Raw genomic sequence first — 19,006 nt, forward strand, 5'->3', positions numbered from 1 at the left:
AGGGACCTGGGCAGGAGAGCTCCTTGCTGTGGTCTTGTGCCGTGGATTACCCCAGTGCAAAGTGGGTGTGAAATACTGCCACCCACTGGATGCGCTGGTTAGGTGGGATTTTGCATTGGGGCAAGTTACAACACAAGGGTGCAGGGCAACCTTCCGGCCCCTACTGCAGCAGTGTGGCCGGGTAGCATTTTGCACGTGCTTTGCACTAATGCAGATGATTGCACAAGGTGCAAGACAGCGGAGAATCAGGCCCTAGGGCCCCAGTGCATCCAAAGCAGTTAGATGCCTAACTCGGCACTTAAATACCTTTGAGAATTCAAGCCTCGCTGTTCAACTCCAGCATCATTTGAGAAGCCAACACAGAGCTCGGAAAAGCAGCAGAGCAAGGCAGACGCTTCTCTGCGGTTGGGCCTCCCGCAGGGAAGAGATGCCGTGGAGTTCCCATCACTCATTTCTCCCCCTCCCCTCCTGAGACCGGTTGGGGAGTGGGTCCCAAATGAAGTGAGTTTGCTGGGCTCACTGCAATCCCTAATTCACAGCCCCATTTGGCCCCACCACTGATTGTCTCTGGCCAGTGAGGACCAGACCTGGGATAGCAGAAGGTGCTGCAGGTCAAGGCTGAGGAACATCCATAGAGCTGGGGTAGGGTGAAGGGCCAGGACTGGAATAGCTGGCTGCGCTGCAAATTATAACTGCTTTAATAGAACTGCACGAAGGAGGCTGACACACCAGCTGCCAGTGGCTTTAGCTGGTGTTGCCAGTTTCATATTCATAAGCATCAGATGCCTGCAGATTACAAAGAAAACCACTCCACGCTAATAGAGGCTGCCAGCTGCTGCTGCTCCCTGGGCTACGGCAATATTTCATCCACGCCCTGCATCCCCCACTAGCAAAGGGAAAATAGTCCCATTCAGGGGCCTCCCCATTCCCTGCCTTTGGGCCCGATTCTCCATTGGCCCAGCCCTTGTGCATCATTTGCATCAGTGCGAGCTGGGTGCCCAATGCGGATTGCCTCCCACTTTGCACGGCTGCAAGAGACAATGCAACGTTCAGGGCAATGGAAAACCAGGCCCTGTTTTGTCGCTGCAGAGCCGGCCCCACATAGCCTAGAGCTGCATCTGAGTGCCCCTAAGCAATCACCACCACCAGGGTCTGCGGGATTCCACTCTCATGACCCCCGGATTCCCTCCCTTCAGCTTGCAGACCAAAGCCAGCAGCGCGGCATCTCCGCTCAGCACGGCCCCATGATGTGTTTCTGGAAGCCCAGCATGAGGGCTGCCTCGATAGAGGGGGATAGGACTGGGCAGTGGCAGAGGGTTTGGGCCCCTCCAAGGTGCAAGAGGGAAAGCAAATGCCAGTCTGCATCCAAGAGCATGAATGGTAGCAACAGCTGCTCCTATTTGCATTAAAGCGAAGTCTCAGGCTGCCTCCATCGTCTCCTTAGACTTTCCTGGTGGGGGCACATTAGAGCAGAGCTACTCCCCATGGTCCAGGAAGGGAAGAGCCCAGGAAACATCACGGTGTGAGCAGGGATGGATGGATGGGACTGTCGCCCTTGGCAGCTCCTTCCCTGCCCTGGGAGCTGGCTGAAGCAAATGATCTTGTAATTAACCTCCTGGCTCTCGTGCTCGGTCACTGTCAGTCATCTTGTAAGGAAATTAACTTTGGACTGATTGCTTGGCTTTGAACAGGGTGGATTAGGGATGCTGAATCAGCCACGTCCAGGCTTCAGCTGCTTTCCACAGTGGCCCCTGGACCCAGTGTGGGGCAGATTGGGAAGGACCCGCCCCCCACATACACACACTTATCCTTTTACCCAACCATGTGCTGCCTGACAAGGGACTCAGACGGTAGCACTGACCAGCTCACGTCTCTGGCTGCCGCATCCCCCCCTCCACCCGCTGGCTATTGTGACCGCTCAACAGGTCTACACGAGCTCACTGGCTCCTGGGGGCAGAGATCCCTTTTAAAGCCCCATGCACAAATGAAACTCAGGTCTGAGGAAAGCCACTCAAGCCACCCTAGCGAGTTTGCAGATGAAACTAAACAGCCTCAAGAGCGGCGTGGACTCCCCCACCCCCACCCATCCCAGTAGGGCACCGACTCCAAAGCCCAATGACAAAGGACTTGCCAACACCCCTCATTTATTTCACTGCTGACCCATTCAGCTACCCTCTGCCATTCCATCTAGAGGAGCATCTCCGTTAACAGACACTAGAATCAGTATTGTAGTAGCATCCTAAATGTCCCAGTTCCAGGCCCCGTGGTGCTAGGGGCTGGACAGTCAGTGAGAGAGTCCGCGCCCTGAAGAATTTACACTCTTTGTAGACAAGCAGAGGGAAAGGTGAAGTATCTTGTCCAGAGGCACCTGCAGGGTGGGGAAATAGACCCACAGCTCCTGGACCAATGCCTTTACCCACTGGACCACACTGCCTCTCAAGCAGCAGAGCTTGTATCTGGTGTAGGCCTCTAGGTACCAGCAGTCAGGGATGCATGTAACCACTAGGATTCCACACCGCTTTGACCGTGGAAGGGCAGACCCATTACAAGAGCCAAAGTGACAGATGCTAAAGTCAGCAACGTCAAGTCCTCCCAAAGCGAGAATGCAGAGGGAAGAGGTTACAAGCATTGTCTCCTCACATTGTCCCCTTGCCCTCCGATAGCACCTTTCATCTGAGGACATCAAAAGGCTTTGCCCAGCAACCAACCCTGAAGCAAACCCCCCTCTGTGATGCGATGAAGAGCAGGAGGAGGAAATTGTGACACAGCAGGTCAGTGGTGAAAGAATAGAACCCTTGTCTACACAGGGACACTCAGGAACATGAATCCAAATTAACTAAAGGTGTGAATTTAACTCCAAATGTGAGCATCCACACAGGGGTTTAATGTAGTTTAACTAATCCACTTTAAATTCATACCTTTTGTTAATTCGGATTAACGTTCAAGTGTCCCATGTAGACAAGCCCCTTGTCTAACCAACGTGCCCTTCCCGATGTTCTCTGCCTCACTCAATGATGTTGAAAGTGATGGAAAATGACTGAAAAAGTAGCCCCTTATCTGCTGACTTTAGGGACTGAAATAAGGGTCTAGTGCTTTTTACTCCCATTAGTCCTACGGAGCCAGCATAGTGAGAACGGGAGTTGGGGTTTATTCTCTCTAGCGCATCATCAACACAATTGCTTATTAAGTCCCAATCAGCGACACCATTGCAAATTCCTTGGAATCCATCGAGGGTATCGCTGAAGACAGCGGAGTCGGCACGGCTGTGACGGCGAGCGTAAAACGGTCCACAGGAAGGGAAGAACCCAGTTTGACTCTCAGATCCCAGGCAGATTGTGCAGGGCTGGCAGCTAGAAAACATTTTAACCTGTAACTGGGCAGGTTTGATCTGGCCAAAAGGCAGGTAAGTAGGAGGCCCTGCTATTTTTGCTGTGCAGAGCAGACCCACACCTTTAAGAACTCATGGTCCACCGACTTACAAAGAGATGGTGCCACCTATGAGAACTCAGTAAACAGTTGAGAAGGGTGTTGACAGGTAGAGGCCCCAGTGGAATGGGAACAATGGCTTGGCCAGCAGTTCCTGCAACAGCTGCCAATATCAGTCAGCATCCTGCAGTGGTAGAGCCCGGAATAGGAGTCATGGGAAGGCTCCAGAGGGGAGATGAATTTGGTGGGCCTGCCTTCCCACATTCTTGGCAGGGGAAGCAGCCAGCCCTCGAGCCCTTAGCCAGAGAACCGCTCCAGGACCAAGAGCCCTGCTTTTCAGAGCACCGGGGAGCAGGTGAGGTGGCTTTTCTTGCCACACCCATCCTAACCAGCTCCCCTCTCTTGCAGCACAGCACGGGTCTGGAGCCAGCTGTAAGGAGTGCAAGCGGGAGGAAGCAGAGCTTGTGATAAGGGATCGTTTTTGTCTGTATAGAGGATGCGATGCAATGCAATACTATGTGGCAGGAGGCGTTACTGAGAGTCTGAGATAGAAGCAACAGACTTGGATGAGAAGTTCTGAGCCCAAGCAGCCCCCCCGCCGGTCACAAAGCCCACGTGTGGATCTGAATTCACCAACTCCGGGATGGTGGGGCGCAGGGGTGCCGTTTGGACCTGCCCCTGCTTTCCTCTGATGCAGCCTGTGTTAGGAGGGGGATCTCTCACCCTTTCAGGAAGTTGCACCGAGTGAACCAACAGAGCTGGGAAAGACCTATTAGATTACATGTCCCTGAGATGACTAAGCAACCAGCCTCCTGTCCATGGCATCCTTCCTCTGATGGGCCATTACCCTCTGAGCCACCTCGTCCAAGGGACATCTGAGTCACACACATGTATATGTCAACGTGCACACACACACACACACACACACACAAATATTTATTGCTGCTGGACCCAGTGCAAATGCCACACCCCTCCCTCGCAGTTCTGACGCTCATTGCCGTTTCCTTGGTGGGTAAATGCCAGCAAGCAGCATAGCACCTAGCAGTGGCTTCTTTCTAGTCAAAGGAGCAGACATGTCTCCACTAGGTATCATTGTGTCTCTGGCAGGCCGTAAAAAGCAACGCGACAAGCAGGCGAGCTGCCGGGCCGGCTGCACTGTAGTCAGAAACAGCAGAGCCTGGAGATTGGTGGCGACGTTATAAAAAAAATTTTAAAAAGAGGATTATCAGGTTTGGAGCCTCCGCTGTGTAATTAAGCAGCAGGTCCCTCGAACGCAGGCCCCTTTCTTTGCCGATAAGCCCCATCTATAATGGGCTGAACGCTCACAGGCGGAGCGCTGTGGGGAGACAATGCTCCCCTTGAAAAGCCTAGTGCCGCGGGGCGGGGTTTTAAAAATAGACATGAACGGCTTTCTTCAAGGCATTAAAAAAAGCAGCAGGCGCTCTCCCAGGTTAAGTGCCGAAGTGGTTGAGCTTCTCCTGTGGCCAGCAGAACACTGCACAGAGGAGAGGGGGGGAGGTTAAGGGTGGCTCAGGGCACCCTGGGGCAGGGAAAACCACTGGGGAGAATTTCCAACATTCTTGTTGTACACCGGGGAGCCCTGCTCACGGACCGCAGCCCTGTGGCGTTAGGTGCTGTACAAACACTGCCCAAAAAGGCTAAGCTCTTTGGGGAACAAACTAAATGCTCCCATTTAGGCACTGGAATCAGGGCCAGATTTCCCCCTCCCCAAGAGATCTGCAGTTGGATGCTGAGCTCCTGGGAGAACATGGTCTCCGATGGGGGGTGCTGGGCACTTGAAAATCGGGCCCTCTTCGCTTCTAGCTCGCAGGGCCCATGCAGGTGGTTGCTGAAGACCCATCTCTTCTGAGAGCGCTTTGGTGAAGCGAGTCAGTACAGAGGGTTCCCAGCCGCTTCCTAGTGGACGGGGTCCCTATGCCCAGAACCAGCCAGACTGACCCAAGCCAAGGGGCCAGTTAGTGCAACCCAGCAGATGCCGCAAGGACTGAACAGCCCATGGAGGCGGAGCTGAGGGTCAGCCTGACAACACGGCGCAGAATAGGGGGGGAGCTTGTCTGGGAGGCACCATTCACCAGGGCTGTCAATCTGGCACCTTCCCCCAGTATAAAGAACAGGGGGGAGGGGCATGCTGGGACCCATGAACATCAGGGGCCAGAGTTTCAGTGCTGGACTCTCTTTGAGCCCCCCCCCAACCCCCCACTTAACTGGGAATGCAAATCTGACTGCCTGGACATCCGAGCACCCAGCTGTGCCTACAGAAACAGGGCCAGGTCTCCATTCCAACTCAAGCCCTGTGGCCCAGCCAATGCAGTGGCTCGGCTGGGCATCCTGCACCAGTCCGGCCTCGCCCGTGTATCTGGGCTGCCTGCAGTCGGAACGTCACCATAGCTGTGGTTTGTCAGTTTAATAGTCACCCCAGGATTCTCTTACTCCCCCCCACCCCCGGCAGTTGCAACAATCAGTCTCGGAGCAGGGCTGGCGGAGTCGCCTTTCCCTCTTTAAGGAGCCCTGGCAAACACCGAAGGCAGCAGGAAAAAAATCCTCCATCTGTAGCCTCTGAGCAACTCCTGCCACCCATCCTGTAACGTCAGCCCTCTGGCTCTCCTCCTGCCGCCCCTTGATCACACTGCGCTTGCACAGGCTGTCCCCCCAGGGAGGCACATTGCCTGTCTAGCGGAGACACTGAAGGAGCTCTGAAGGATCACACCCTTAAGACACACCCATGCTTGGCTCCTCATAGCCTGTATGCACTGTTTCTAATGTGAAGACCTCCCCACCCCCCTAGGACAGAAGGTCACAGTAGATCCTTCTGAGAAGACAAGTCCCCTGTGCCCGTGTCCTGGCTCTTAAAGGGAAAGTGCAGGGTGATACAGACGCTACCCTGGTCACACTACAGCTGCTTAGCGAGAGGGGCAAATCACCAAACACCAGATTTTAAAGTTGCTCCACTAGAATAAAAGCAATTAACAACCCTGCAAGAAGAGAGACTCTGATGAGGTCTTTGTTACTGATGCGTGCGGCAAGTCATTCGTAATGGGAGGACTCCAGGAATGCAGGGGGAACAGAATCCAAAGCTGCAGGAAGGGAAGTGTTATTTTCCCCTCAATAGGAGAGTGGTGAAAGTCACCCTCATTCAAATGGGGACAGCATTCACTGAGTCCTAATCTGGGCCATCAGCCTCCTGGCGCAAGGCAGCTCTCGCTGACCTACAGCAGCGCCACGCCAGGTCACCCAGGCAGCGAAACAGGGACAGGTGAGATGAGAGGTGCTGTGGCCAATAGATGGGGCACTGGGCTGGCAGGCAGGACACCTGGGTCCTAGTCTAGGTATCTAAAGCACTTATTTGTGTCCCCCTCACTTCTGTCTTTAAGGCATTTATCTTCACACACTCCGGGGAGGCAGGGCAGTGCGATTATCCCCATTTTACAGATGGGAAACTGAGGCACAGAGGCAGAATGTCTTGCCCAATGTCACACAGGCCAATGCCCTTCCTGTCTATTCTGAGCTTCCCCTGCTGCATGACTTTAGGCAAGTCACTTAAGGTCTGTTTTCCTCTCATCTCCCCCCCCCCACACACACCCTTCATCTGGCTAGCCTATTTAAGTTGTAAGGTCTTCAGGTAGGGTGACCAGATGTCCTGATTTTATAGGGACAGTCCCGATTTTTGGATCTTTTTCTTTTATAGGCTCCTATTACCCCCACCCCCATCCCGATTTTTCACATTTGCTGTCTGGTGAGGTCACCCGATCTTCAGGGCAGAGACGGTCTCTGGCCTGGTGTTCATACCTAGAACAATATTCCCCACCCCCACATCTCCATTGGGGTTTCAAGGATAAAAAACTAATAAGGTGCCTCGGGCTGTTTACAAAACAATATTTGCATATCTAGCGAGTACCTAATGTTCTAAGCCCTCTCCCAAGGGAACACCTATTGGCTGTGGTTGGGACTCCATATGCTTCCTGTTTGCAGCATCAAGCCCTCAATGTTTAACTAACTCCCTGCAGCATTAGAATTAATCACCGGCATTGCCCAGCAAAGCTTCATTTTCATCTTAACGTAATTCCATCTGCGCCCGCACAAGCCACCTTCTGCTGGAGGGAAGCAGAGCTTGGATCCCACCAGCAGAACACCGCCTGGGTACGGCAGGACCGCGCTGCCCAAGGGGAAGCAGAGCCTTGAATTAACAGTTGAGTTTCTGCTCGGTCGGCGCTTGCAGGGCTCGATCCAAAGCCCACAGCCGTCAGTGGGTGTCTGCCCATTGATTTCCAGGGGCTTTGCATCAGAAGGAAGTTCAAATGGTATCACATTCTCCTGCTTACGTAACGCACACTCCTGCTGGGTGGGGTGTTCTGGCCCATCTGGTGGCACCGAGACCACTTAGCGAGAGAGAAAATGAATCTGCTCTACAGCCTTAGTGAACAAGCAGTTGGATTTTAGCTCATGCAGTAGATGCTCATACACTAAGCGCCAGAGGCCGCAGGTTCGATCCTGCCTGCTGACAGCCAGGGTCTGTTGGCGTTGCACTTATACCCTAACCAATCAGATTACAGGGCAGAGCCATGGCCCATCCTGTAATGTGCATCGAAAGTCTTGTTTTTGCTTTAAAAAGCCTCCCCCCCCAAAAGCTGCTTGGGTGAAAGGAAGAAGCCGTGTTTACCACAGCTGGCAGCAGAAGACTGGCAGTGCAGCAAATCTGAGCCCCATCGCCCCCACCAGAGGCAGCGGCCTCAGAGAGTCGCCATTCCAGGGGCAGTAGGATACAGTCAGAGCCCTCCCTGACCCCTAGGACCCCAACTTTGGGCACTGCACCCATGGGTGTATTCTAAGGGAGGAAGGATGGTGCAGTGGTTAGGGTGCGAGCCTATGACCTCGGTATCTCTGTGCCTGTGGACGAGCAGACGTCCCCTCAGCGCACGCCCTCGAGGCGGGGCGTGGTGTAGCAGATGCCCCTCGTCTAGGGCTGACAACCGCTCTGGCCCTGTAGTGGGCTCCTTCTTGGGACTTGGCCATGTCGCTTTTAGCCCCCCCCGGGGTAACAAAGTCCGACCCACAAGAGTCCAGTGTCCTTTACCTCAGGTTTCAGCCCGTGCCGCTGGGCCCCATGGGCCTTCAACCCTCAGGGCTTCAAAGGTTCTCATCGCCTTCTGTCAGGGGGCTTTGCACCACCTTCCCCCTGGGCTGGTGGGGTAACCCCATCCCTCCCTCTCCTCTGGGTTCCAGCCCAGAGACCCCGTAGTGAGCAGGCAAGGTCTGTCTAGTCAGAGCCACCCCTGCAACCACCCTGGGCTTCTTCCTCCCTCAGCCTGTCAGACGGCCTTTCCCAGAGCCCCTTCCTGGACCCACTGTGTACTTGCATTCTCCTCAGGTGCCAGGATGTCTCGGCCTTCTCAGGCCCCACGGCCTCTCTAGGTTCTTTCAGAGCTGGGTTTGCAGGGCTCTCCCCTGGAGTCCTCCAACAAGTCCCCAATGAGAATACAGACTTCAGCCACTTCTGGCCTCCTTAGGCTCAAGCTTTTATCCCTCTCAGGCGCCCCTTTGTGTCCCTCCTCACCCAAACACCTCCCTGGGCTGCCTCTTTGGAGGTCTAAATGCTGCCAGAACAAGCCCCTAGCTTAGCAGCTTTGCCCCATTTCCTGGCCCCCTGGAGAGAAAGTTCTCTACTCTAGATTCCCCACATCCTCATCAACTTTGTCAACTGTCTGCTACCCAGAGAGGAACTGAGCATTCCCTACTTCAGGGTGGGCCTCCTCTTTTTGTACTAACCACTTGGCTCCTCCCCCAGCTAGGACTCATCTTTAATTGGGCCTGGCCCAACCACCAGGTGCCACCACTAATTAAGCTCCCCAGCTCCCCTTAACCCTTTCAGAGCCAGGGTGAGGCATACACCCCATCACAGCGCCTCAGCTCCCCGCCCCCAGGAACATGGCAATAATTGCTCTGCCCTGCCTCCTGGAGCGTTATGAGTATAAAGGCAGCCGTGACTGTGAGGTGCTCAGATACTATGGGATGGGGTCCAGACAAGTACCTAAGGGAGATAGGTTGGGAAGTTTGAGGGCTGGACTTTGAGGTTTGAATCATTGGCGAAAGGATCTGGGTCAGAACCTGGGATCTCAAGCACGAGGGGAGTTCAATCCAGAAGACTGCTCAAGACCTTCTGTTGCTTTAGAAATAGACAACACTTCAGGGGACCTTTCCCCAGCCCAGACTCACGTGGGGCAGCCAGACTAAGGATCCCGTCCACAGACTCACTTGGGGAGGCCTCTTTAAAATGGGCCCATCGGGTCTGATCCTGCCACTTGTGCAGTATGGGACTGATCCTGCCGGAGGGGGAAATGCTCCACATTGGAATGGTGACACGCGCTTTGCATCGACGTAAATAACACCACAAGGCGCCGGGAGCCGGAGGACCAGGCCCATTGGATTTGCTTGTGTTTGCTGGATGCTCAGAATGGGTGTAACCTGCCCTCCCCTGCAAGCTTGGGCTGCTCTCAGATCCGTGCATCTGCACTGAAACCCAAGCTGCCATGAAGGCAGAACTGGGGCTGACTGGTTACAAGGTGTCACTTTTGGAGAAAGCAGAAGACAGGGCCCTTATCGCAATGAACGGGAAAAATCAAGACTGAGCAAAGGAGCCCCATAAGGATGTTCTCTGTGCTCCCCATGACAGTGACTGTCGCCTCCCCCCCATACTGCTCCCCTTCGCCACCCCCAGTCCTGGGATCTGTAGGCAGTTCTGTCGTGTTTTCAGTCCAGTTCAAGGCCAGATCCTGTGCGGCTTGCTCCCCTTGACACCCCGTTGGTGAGGGCAGAAGGTAGCCCTCCACATTTTAAGCCTCTCAAGGCAGGGTCCTGGGGGCTGATTCTGCTCTTGTTCACCCTAGGGTAAATCAGGAGTAGCTTAGGGGAAATCCGTAGAAGTACATCAGTAGGAGAGGAGAATCAGGCTCGTCTGTACAGAGGGAGACCAGTCCATAGTGCTGTATAAATAGCAATCATCTCCCACTAGCAAAGAACTCTTAGGATGGCTACCCCTGTGTGCACCCCCCACCTAGCTACACATGTTGCTATTTCAATGAGGGGCTCTTACTGTCTTTCCTGTAGTAGAGGATCTCTAGCTTGCACTCCTCGGATCCCAGCAAGGCCTGAGTCAGCTGCGCGATGGAGTTTTTGGTGGTCTCAGGCCCGGTGAGGAAGTCGCAGGTGCAAGGGCGCTGCATGACCTCCACCCGGGAGTAGCCGAACATCTCACAGAAGCCATCGTTGCAGTAGATGATGGCGCAATTCTCCATCTGGGCGTTGGCGATGAGGAACTTGCGGTCTGCAAAGACGCATGGGAAGCAAAGGGTTAAAATAAAGGCTACTGCCCCCAAGCGAACTTCCTAGCGGAGGATGTGCGGGTGGGAGTGACAGGAGGTTCTCCACCTGCAGAGCTGGGTGCAAAGATTTGCCAGGGCACCGTCCTTGTAGTCTTCATGCAAATAGGGTATCTGAGGGCAAGATGCTTAGAGAGGCAGCCTGGGACAGTGGCCAAATCACAGACTTGTTACTCAGAAAAGGTGAGTTCTGATCCTGCCTCCACCAGTGACCTCTGATAAGTCAGTTCCTTCTCTTGCCTCACCTGTTTAGATTGTAAGCTCCTTGGGGTAGAGACCGTCTCTCCCTACTTGTTTGTATAGTGCCTAGTACTGTGGGGCCCTGATCTCAGCTGGTGCCTATGGGTGCTACTGGAATATAAACCATTGGGTTTCCCCAGCACCACATGGGATGTTTCCTTAGCTGGAACAGGGCTTCAAGGGGCTTTTTAAAACCATCTCCCATCTGGGGGATGTCAAAGCACTTGACAGATATTAAACATGGCAGAATCCCTATGTATATGATCTCCATTTTATAGAAGGGGAAACTGAGGCCCGGTGACTTGCCCAGTGTAGAAGCAGCAGGACTGGGACTAGAAGCCAAAGCAGCCTGACTCCCAGTCCGCTGGGCCACTGCCACCACTAGCAATATCCCAATCTGCCTCCTGCTTTCTCTGTATTTCCCTCCCCATCACTGCAGATGAGCGAGACAGTTGTGAGTAAAGGGGCGCCGTGACGGGATGCGCCAGCCCTGTGACAGGCGCTTTCTCCTTTCCTTGCTGGTGCAGACAGTGAGACACAATTCTGGAGCTAGGGAGCCTGGTCCACCCCTGGTGTCCCTGCCAAGTGGTGTTTGTGTGCATGGGAAAAGTGGCTTTTGTTTTTACCACAGCTGCTGTAAATGGGCACCGTTCTACTGAGCCGGGGGAGCTGCGCCCCATTACACCACATGAGGATCTAACGCAGAGACAGTAGAGATGAGACAAACCCTCAGGTTATCTATTCATTAACATATTATTTATTGAATAGTGCCTAGAGGCCCCAGCCAGGATCAGGGCCCCAGTGCGAGGTGCTGTACAAATATATAGTAAGATATTGTCCCAGCTTTTACAGTCCAAATGGACAAAACAAAATATGGGAGGGGAAACTGGTGCCTGGAGGGGTGTCGTAATTTGCTCAAGGTCATACAGCAGGTCAGTGGCATAGCTGGGTGCGGACTGCCAGCTAAGGGCCCTCACCACTAGACCACACTGTCTCCTAGGATTGTTGCCTACAGCCCATTGTCTGGCATGTTGCCCACTTTACACGTCCTATATGATGTGGGTCCCAGCCCTTCCCCTTGGGAGACTTTTCCACCGTCTAAGAGCTGTCGGCGTCAGGGAGCTGCTCCCGATGTTCAGTCTAAGGAGATTTCGGTGGAAAAGCAGCAGGTGCTTCCTGGCTGTGAGATCGGCTCTCCCGTGGGATTGTTTCCCAGGGGGAGCAGCAGAAGCCCCATCAGCTGTGACCTTTGAAGCTAGACAGGACCTAACACAAGCACACGTACAACAGGGAATAATCTGGCATTTGCCAGGGGAAGGACTAAATGAGCTGATGGGTCTTTACCATCCTCAGTCTGATTCTCCCGACACTGGTGTAAATCAGGAATGTCTCTTTGAAGCCAATGTGTACAACGGGCATAAGTGAGTCAATAATTCATTGATACATTTCCCTTCTCTCAATTTCATCCCTTTGCTCTTTTTTTCCCTTCCATGACCTTCATAGCACCCTCTGTAATCCCTCCTCCTCCTCGGGGATCTACCCTGCACACACCGGTGGGCGGCTAGTTCAACCCCTCCCACCCCACCTTACAGCGATCACCTCCCTCGGCCCAGCTTGCTCTATTCAAAGTTTGCCCAAGCGCAGCACTGCCTCTTGGCTAGTTTGTGGGCCAGATTATCCATCTGGGGGGGCCCAGCTGGGCCAAGATGACTCACGCACTGAGATTGCTGCAGACTCGCTGAAGGTAACTGCACTGCGTACTCCTGTTAACTTCCCTCTGAAGGGGTATGAACGAGATGTGCAGCCAGATGTGGGCAGCGGAAGCATGCGCCTTCGCAGAGCAACTGGAGCAGGGAATTGAGAAACAGAATCCTAGAAGTGTAGGACTGGAAGGGACCTCGATAGGCCATCTAGCCCCGTCCCCAGCAGTGAGGCAGGACTCAGTATTAGCTAGACCAGGGATCGGCAACCTTTGGCACATGGCCCATCAGGGAAATCTGCTGGCAGGCCGGGACGGTTTGTTTACCTGCAGCCTCCGCGGGTTCGACCGATCGCAGCTCCCACTGGCTGCGGTTCATCGTTCCAGGCCAATGGGGGCTGCGGGAAGCAGAGTGGGCCAAGGGATCTGCTGGCCGCCGCTTCCCGCAGCCCCCATTGGCCTGGAACAGCAAACCGCAGCCAATGGGAGCTGCGATTGGCCGAACCTGCGGACGCTGCAGGTAAACAAACCATCCCGGTCCGCCAGCAGATTTCCCTGGCGGGCCACGTGCCAAAGGTTGCCGATCCCTGAGCTAGACCAGAGGATTTCAAACTTTTTTCCTGGTGACCCAGATGAAGAAAACTGTTGATGCCCGTGACTCAACGGAGCTGGGGAGGAGGGGTTTGGGGTATAGGAGGGGCTCAGGGTTGGGGCAGAGGGCTGGGGTGCGGGGGTGAGGGTTGTGGGGTGGGGCTGGGAATGAGGGGTTCAGGGTGTGGGAGGGGGCTCTGGGCTGAGGCAGGGGGTTGGGGTGCAGAAGGGGGTCAGGGCTCTGGGCTGGCAGTGCAGGCTCTGGGGTGGGGCTGGGGAAGAGGAGTTTGGGGTGCAGGAAGGGGCTCTGGGTTTGCGTGGGCTCAGGGCTGGGGCAGGGGGTTGGGGCATGGGCTTACCTCAGGCGGCTCACGGTCAGCAGCGCAGCAGGGGTGCAGAGGCAGGCTTCCTGCCTGTCCTGGCACCATGGACTGTGCTGCACCCCGGAAGCGGCCAGCAGCACGTCCGGCTCCTAGGCGGATGCGCGCAAGTGGCTCCACGCAGCTTTCGCCCGCAGGCACCCCAGCTCCCATTGGCCAGAAACCGGCCAATGGGAGTCTGGAGCCAGTGCTCAGGGTGGGGGCAGTGCATACAGTCCCATGGCCCCCAGCCTAGGAGCCGGACCTGCTGCTGGCCACTTCCGGGGCGCAGCGCGGTGTCAGAACAGGTAGGGACTAGCCTGCCTTAGCCAGACAGCACCACCAACAGGACTTTTAATGGCCCAGTTGGCAGTTAGCTGCCGCTACCCAATGCCTTACATTCCACAACCCAGTACTGGGTCACAACCCGCAGTTTGAAAACCATCAAGCTCGGCTGCCCCTGACCAGTGTTTGTCTAACCTCTCCTTAAAAACCTCCAATGATGGAGATTTCATAAGGTCCCTAGGCAATTCGTTCCACAGCTCAACTACCCGGACATCCGGACAACAGACATGGACGTCGTGGGCTCAGGGAAGCCTTTGGATGACTCCACAGAAGGCAGCGGGGAAGCGAAGGGGTTGGCCTTCTCCATCAATGAAGGTTCCTCTGCCTGTTGCCGTTGCTTTAGCTCTCTTGGAGGCTGTCCTGTAAAGCTGAGGCCGATGATACGAGGGGATTAGAGCACGCATCTCATCTCCTGTCCTTAATGTAATCTAGCAACGTAGAGGCCACGGCTGCTCAGACCAGCAGCGAGCGGGAAGTTCATGGCCAAATTCAGCTCCTGATTCCGCCCCACTGAAATCAGTGGGGACCTAGGGGCCGGGGTGTACCCAAGTGGGATGTGCCCTTAGCAGGTGTGTGAGAACATGGCTCTCCCGAGCGTCGGCATCTCTTTTGGCTGGAGCCAGAGCCAGTTCTTAAACACGAAGGGCGCATTTGGGGGCTAGCTATTAGTGCACTCCCGAATTAACCTCGCTGATTACACAGGAGTGGCATCTGCAGTGTGTTTATTCCAGTTCTGCTGTTTGCCTCCTTTCCCACCTGACCTGGGGAATGTGCGTTGGCAAAGGGCCACGCTCACTACAGAGCTGAAGAAGCCTCCTGCAATCCACAATGGACCCACAAGCAACTCCTGGGCCCCTATTTGCAGTCCTGCCATGGCAGAGAGCTGGAGAAGAGCCGTTCTCACTTCCCTGGTGCCTTTCAGCAGAGGATGAGAAAGCGCCTTGCAAACATTCCCGAATGGCACTCCAGCACCTGCAGTGAGCTGGGAAGTGTTACTATTGTTACCCATTTTAAAGCTGGCTAAACTGAGGAGAAGTGGCATGAATAAGTGAGTGAGCAGCAATGCCAGACACAGAACCCAGGATCCAGGTGGAGTTTCCTGCTCAACTCACTAAATGACTCTGACCCCACTGGCAGATGGATCTAGATGCTTGCTCAGTGGATGCCATCACTCCGTATCGCCCAGTGCGCCGGCCTGCCACTCTCTGGCACTGGGAGAGGATTAGTTTCAGTGAGTCGGGGCTTAGAGCAGAGCTTGGGAGGGGAGTGGGCAGCCAGGTGGGTGGGCAGAGGGAAAAGAGGCTGTTGATTTTAACTAGGCAGCGCAACTCTGCTTACAGGGAAATGGAATTAAACTCCTGGATTGTTTCATTGAGTCACAGCAGGCAGTCGGGCAAATACAAGCCGGATCAGAGGAGCACGCAACTGGCCTTCACTAAAGGAGAATCTGGTACAGTGTGTGTGTGTAGGGGGGCAGAATCCATGGAGGAGACCTCAGCTAGGAAGAAGAGGGGGGAATGTTATTAGCTGGTAGCTTTCAGGCCTGCTCCTGCTCTCACTCACCCCAGCGGTTATCAGGGGCAGCTGGTGTCAAACTGGTATGCGTGAGAAGGAACCTGCCTGGGCTACAGGTTAAACCACATGCCCAAGGCATCGCAGAGCGAGGCATTAGCGCCCAGCAGCTCCTGGCTCTCAGCCCCCTGCTCTGCTCAATCCATCACACTGGGCTACCTCAGGTTAGAATGAGATGAAATCCTGCCTCCAAAATGGGGCTCAGGGATGGGCTCCTAGAGCTGGAAGGAGCCGTGTGTGTGTGTATGCGAGAGAGCGAACGAGCAGGCCTTTATTTTTTGTGCAGCTGTCCCTTTAAGAGGTAGACCCAGCTAAAGACTATGGGGCACTGTTTCAAGAGTGGCAGCAGCAGCAAGTTATCAAGTTCAGTCCCGCCTGGCTTTGGGAGCTGGCAGGGGGCGAGGGAGGCTTGTCTGTTTGTTGATGAGCTAGTTCCCCAGCCCCCCCCTCCCTACCACTTGGCTGGCACGAGGGATGCAGCTTGCAAATTTAGATGGATAGACAAGGCAAGTTACATGAACTTCCCATTCACAGGATCACGTCCCTCCCCACAGGGGCCCTTCTCTTCTTTTGGCAACTACAGATCAGTCGGGTAGGGAGGAAAGGCAGCAAGTTTGTCTCCCCAGCAAACTCTGCAATGGGAGACAGGCTGAATTATGCTGCTGGAGGGACCCAGAGGTCCTAATTCTCTGGTGCCTTGCAGCTGGTGAGCAAAGTGATCTCTGTATATTCTGCTCTGGTAGCATTGGGTACCCACTGTGCACTCACTTGGCATTGGGGTAAGTTACCCCACGGGGGTATCAGACCTCACACGTCTAAAAAAGACAGCTCCCCTTGCATCGGTTACCGCCAGAGAACTGCCCACCCCCAAACGACGCCAAACGCTTTAGAAGCAGAGATCTCCACCGTCCATTCATTGTGTTAGAGGTGAAAAAAATAAACCCACTAAAATTCATGTAAAGAGATTATTTCTAGCAACAGCAAATGGCAGTATTTTGTCAGGGGAGGCTGCCTGGGAGCATCCTATAATTTAAGGCAAATGGCACCAGACAGCCCATTTTGCACTAAAATAAGCACTTCTACCTGGCCATTTTCTAGCTGAACATTCTGTCCCCTACATAAAAAAAGGTTTTATCCTCTCCCCCCTCCCCCCCAGGAGTTAGATTTTAATCAGCTCCTGATCTCGGATATGTTAGTAAATCCAAGGTTACTCTGTTGACTTCAGTGGAATTACTCCAGAGTTATGCTGGTGTAACTAAGACCAGAGTCCACCCCATTTTTACAGGCTTGGTTGATGGCATCTGGCCAGCAATATCTAATCTATCTATCCCCATACACCCCGCTCTACCTAATCAATCTATCTATCCCCATACACCCCCAATATCTATCTATCCCCATACACACCCATCTACCTAATCAATCTATCTATCCCCATACACCCCCAATATCTATCCATCCCCATACACCCCCAATATCTATCTATCCCCATACACACCCATCTACCTAATCAATCTATCTATCCCCATACACCCCCAATATCTATCCATCCCCACACACACCCATCTACCTAATCAATCTATCTATCCCCACACACCCCGTCTACCTAATCAATCTATCTATCCCCATACACCCCCAATAGCTATCTATCCCCATACACACCCATCTACCTAATCAATCTATCTATCCCCATACACACCCATCTACCTAATCAATCTATCTCCCCATAACTCTATCTATCTATCTATCTATCTATCTATCTATCTATCTATCTATCTATCTATCTATCTATCCCATATACCCCCTATCTAGCTATCAATCTATCTATCCCCATATACTCTATCTATCTATCTATCTATCTATCCCCATACACATCCATCTATCTAATCAATCTATCTCTATCCCCATACTTTATCCCCATATAGTCTACCTACCTACCTATCTATCCCCATACACGCCCAATATCTATCTATCTATCCATCCCATATACCCCCTATCTAGCTATCAATCTATCTATCCCCATACACACCCACCTATCTAATCAATCTATCTATCTATCTCTATCCCCATACACACCCACTTATATAATCAATATATCTCTACCCCCATACTCTAGCCCCATACACTCTACCTACCTATCTATCCCCATACACCCCCAATATCTATCTATCCCCATACACACCCACATATATAATCAATCTATCTCTATCCCCATACACTCTATCTATCCCCATACACACCCATCTATCTAATCAATATATCTCTACCCCCATACTCTAGCCCCATACACTCTATCTATCTATCTCCCCCACCCACACCATCTATCCCTCGATCTACCCGCCTCTCTCTGGGACTGGCGCACAGGTGCCTCGCTGTTCCCAGCCTGGCCATGGCTGGGTCTCCGCGAGTCTTTAACGCGGCTGACGACTAGGCAGGAAGTTTTGCAAGTCCCCCGAAATCCCCCCGTGGGGCAGGGAGCCCGCCTCTCCCCGGCAGCGGCTGCGGGCAGGGAGGGATGGAGCGGCCCCGGCCCGTGCCCGGGGAGCGCGGTGCCCGGCAGCGGCAGGGCAGGGAAGGGAAGGGGCCGGCCCGCGGCAGTCCCGCGGCGGTACTCACTCTGCCCTTCGAATTTGCGGATGATGGTGTCCAGGTAGGTGTTCTGCGGGGCCACGTGGCCCCTCCGCACGGGCATGCTGGAGTCCGGCCCAGGCTGCCCACCGCTGGGAAGTTGCGCCCCGTTCTCCGGGGGAGCTGCCGGTCGCTCCTGGGCTTACCCCCGGGCCGCCCCGAGGGCTCGCTCCAGCGTCCCAGGGGAGCCCATGCTCCGCTAGCCTGCGCGGGGGAAGCCCCTTCCCCGCCCTCTGCTCGGCTTCCCGGCCGGGTGGGCAATGCGCGCCCGGGCAGGGGGCTGGGTTTCTTGGGGGGCGGAGGAAGAGGGAGGGGGGCGGGGAGGGGAGGGGAAGGCCCCGGTGGGAAGAAGGAAATACAAGCCCCGGGGATTCTCAATGTGCTTAGTCACCGCGGCCCCGCCAGCGCTCGGGAGCGGAGCTGTCAGCGGCAACAGCTGTGAGCCTGACAGTCTCCAGCCCGGCCCCGGCCCCGGAGCGGCTCTGCGGGGAGGCGGCGGCCGCCAGATGCAGCTGGGAAGCGCTGCGGGTGGCTGGGGGGGGGGGTCGCAGGGGCGGTCTCTCCCCCCCGCCCAGCCACTACCTTTCCCCGGCTGCTCCGGCGCCCCGGCCCCGGGGAGGTGCCCAGGAGGGCTGGGGCGCTGTCCGCCGGCCGTGGTGCTGAAGCGCCGCCCGGGGCTCGCCGCTAATCCGGGGGCGGAAGAAGCCAGGGGGCGCCGGGCCGTGGCGGGGGATGGGAGGAGGGAGCTCCGGACT

General features: G+C 54.7%; 1 protein-coding gene across 1 annotated transcript in view; it reads right to left on the reverse strand.

The window, feature by feature from the left end:
* The window catches only part of KCNH6 (potassium voltage-gated channel subfamily H member 6), a 99,132-nt gene extending 80,817 nt beyond the window's left edge, over positions 1-18,315 (reverse strand). Inside the window, exons 1-2 of the mRNA XM_065422540.1 lie at positions 18,240-18,315; positions 10,535-10,765 (exon numbers count right to left, since the gene is read on the reverse strand). Of these exons, the coding sequence (XP_065278612.1) occupies positions 10,535-10,765; positions 18,240-18,315 (307 nt within the window). The remainder of the gene's footprint in view (positions 1-10,534; positions 10,766-18,239) is intronic.
* Between the last annotated feature and the right edge of the window lie 691 nt (positions 18,316-19,006).

This window comes from Emys orbicularis, chromosome 25 (assembly GCF_028017835.1).
Source record: "Emys orbicularis isolate rEmyOrb1 chromosome 25, rEmyOrb1.hap1, whole genome shotgun sequence".
Taxonomy (NCBI): Eukaryota; Metazoa; Chordata; order Testudines; family Emydidae; genus Emys; species Emys orbicularis.